Consider the following 2,885-nt stretch of genomic DNA (forward strand, 5'->3'; position numbering starts at 1 on the left):
GATAGGCGGATAGGTGCAGCGTCTGCAGTGAAGCGGGCGCTGTACAGGTCTGTCGTGGTGAAGAGAGAGCTGAGTCAAAAGGCGAAGCTCTCAATTTACCGATCGATCTACGTTCCCACCCTCATCTATGGTCACGAGCTTTGGGTTGTGACCGAAAGAATGAGATCTCGGATACAAGCGGCCGAAATGAGTTTTCTCCGCAGGGTGTCTGGGCTCTCCCTTAGAGACAGGGTGAGAAGCTCGATCATCCGGGAGGGACTCGGAGTAGAGCCGCTGCTTCTCCACATCGAGAGGAGCCAGTTGAGGTGGCTTGGGCATTTGTTTAGGATGCCTTCTGGACGCCTCCCTGGTGAGGTGTTCCGGACACGTCCCACCGGAAGGAGGCCCAGGGGAAGACCCAGGACACGCTGGAGGGACTACGTTTCTCGGCTGGCCTGGGAACGCCTCGGGATTCCCCCGGAAGAGCTGGCCCAAGTGGCTGGGGAGAGGGAAGTCTGGACCTCCCTACTTAGGCTGCTACCCCCGCGACCCGACCCCGGATAAGCGGAAGAAAATGGATGGATGGATGGATGGATGATTCACAGCCAGCTCCTTCTGGGATGACGGCCATGCAGACCAATTTGATGTAGTGTGTGGCGTAGGGGTGCGACTCTCTGTGTCTGGTGATCCGATTTGATTCCGATTTTTGGTGTCACGTTACGATTTAAAATCTATTTTTCCATTCAGAAACGATTTTTCTATTGAAATGATCATAAATTTTGTTTCAGTTATGTAACTGACAAGCTGAAAAGATTAAACAACAATGTAAACAAATCGAACATTTATTTAAAAATCCTTTTAGGTTCCTTACTGTATCAAATCTTTTTGATTCATTTTATTTTTATACCAAAAATAGGAAAAATATAGGAGTGAATAAAATTCTGTAACTTAAATTACCAGTATTAGGTTAGCTTAATTGCCTGAATTTTTCTAAAAAAAATAAATAAATAAAAATTTAGGAACAAATAATTCATCCATCATCTTTATCCACTTCTTAATTTTCGAGTCACGTGTATCACTGGTGCCCATATCAGCCATCACTGTGTGAGAGGCGGGGGACACCTGGACAGGTCTCCAGTCCGTCACACAGGTGAGCATTTCTTTGGATGGCCACACAGCCCTCCATGTGCTAGCCAGAGGTCCCCTGACTGCCATAAGGTACTTGGATGAGATCCTCAGACCCATTGTGAGATCATATGCTGTGGGCCCTGGGTTCCTTCTTATGCATGACAATGCTAGGCCTCATGTGGCTGAAGTGTGTCAGCAGTTCCTGCATGATGAGGGCATTGATGTTATGGACTGGCCTGCCCATTCTTCAGACCTGAATCCAATTGAGCACATCTGGGACATCATGTTTTGTGAACTCGTGAATTGCCGTTTCTGCCTTTTAAAGTCTCGCTGGTACATTTCTCGGATGGTGATTCCAAACAGCCGAATTGATTCCTTACGCCGAAAGCCGAGCTCACAGCTTTCTCCAAGATTATTCCCAACCATTCATGGGCACTGTCAGAAAGTTTACAGTCCTGATAACGGCCTGCTCCAGCTCTTTTTTTCATTCATTCAACCTTTATTTAGACAGGTAAATCCCATTGAGCCCCGAGGACTCATTTACAAGAGAGACCTGATTTCAACAAAGAATGACGACAACAATGGACAGTTATAAAAGGTTATACTCCAGTTTTTTTTTTTTTTTTTTTTAAAAGCTCTCTGACGCAGCTCCACATAATTCAGTCTGAGTGCTGCCAAGCTTCGACCCATCCACACAAATTTGTAGACAATCCAGATTTCACCAACCCAAACAGCAGAATCTAGTTGTCATCCTGAATCCAATCCAATCCAGATCAACTTAATGAAAACTTTTTTATTTCCTGATATAAATGCAATCAGTTATGAAATTAAAAATGTGAAACGGTGACCCCCCATTTTCCTTTCTGAAACTTTCAGCTTCATTTTTCCTGTCTCAGAACAGACGGACAGTATCGCAAAAGGTTTTAGGAAAGGTGTGGTCTGAGTACCTACTGAGCTGTAATAAATTCCTGCTACAGCTTCCAATCCATTTTCAGATACATCTTATAATTAATGTAAAGTAAGTTTTCATACAATTTCTTTGATCAACATTTTCGTTTGTTTGTTCATCCAGATCTGCCACGGCATCACACCTGGAAGGAGGAAGAGGTTCTTGCTGACCAATCGCTCTGTAACCAGGACAGGAACTCCAGTTCAGACCAGGAGGAACCAGGACTTCCACAGATAAAAAAGGAACATAAGGATCTAGGACTTCCAAAGGGAAAACCAAAAAGTTTAGAGATGAAAGAGGAGCAGGAGACTGAAACCTTTATGGTAACTTCTGTTAAAAAGGAAATAAATTACAGGGAACTACAACCAAATAGGGACCAATGGTTCTTTCAGAACTCTTCTATGTCTGAGAGCCAAGTTCAGGAAGGAAACAGAAAAACAGACTCAGGATTTAGCAAAGATGAAGAGTTGAAACAGCATAAGAGAAGTTCACAAACCAGAGGTCACGGCAACAATGTAGACCACCCAAAAGCAAAAAGCATCCCCAAAAAGCGTTTTGTGTGTTTGACTTGTGGGAAAAAATTCTGTGCAAAAAGTTATTTAACTGTTCACATGAGAACTCACACAGGTGAGAGACCTTTTACTTGTCATATCTGTGGAAAAAGTTACTGTGAATATAATGGCTTTAAATACCACATGAAAACTCACACAGGTGAGAAACCTTTCTCATGTCAGTCAGACCTGTGGAAAATGTTTTATTTATAGAAGTGCTTTGAATGCTCACATGAAAACTCACACAGGTGAAAAGCCTTTCTCGTGTGAAACGTGTG

The 2,885-nt window shown here is 43.4% G+C and overlaps 1 protein-coding gene across 1 annotated transcript in view; it reads left to right on the forward strand.

The window, feature by feature from the left end:
- Positions 1-2,183: 2,183 nt before the first annotated feature.
- Positions 2,184-2,885, forward strand: part of LOC119430386 (gastrula zinc finger protein XlCGF67.1-like) — a 1,163-nt gene continuing 461 nt past the window's right edge. Inside the window, exon 1 of the mRNA XM_037697792.1 lies at positions 2,184-2,683. Coding sequence (XP_037553720.1) covers positions 2,347-2,683 — 337 coding nt within the window. The 5' untranslated portion in view covers positions 2,184-2,346. The remainder of the gene's footprint in view (positions 2,684-2,885) is intronic.

This window comes from Nematolebias whitei, chromosome 3, assembly GCF_014905685.2.
Source record: "Nematolebias whitei isolate Nwh7 chromosome 3, NemWhi1, whole genome shotgun sequence".
Taxonomy (NCBI): Eukaryota; Metazoa; Chordata; class Actinopteri; order Cyprinodontiformes; family Rivulidae; genus Nematolebias; species Nematolebias whitei.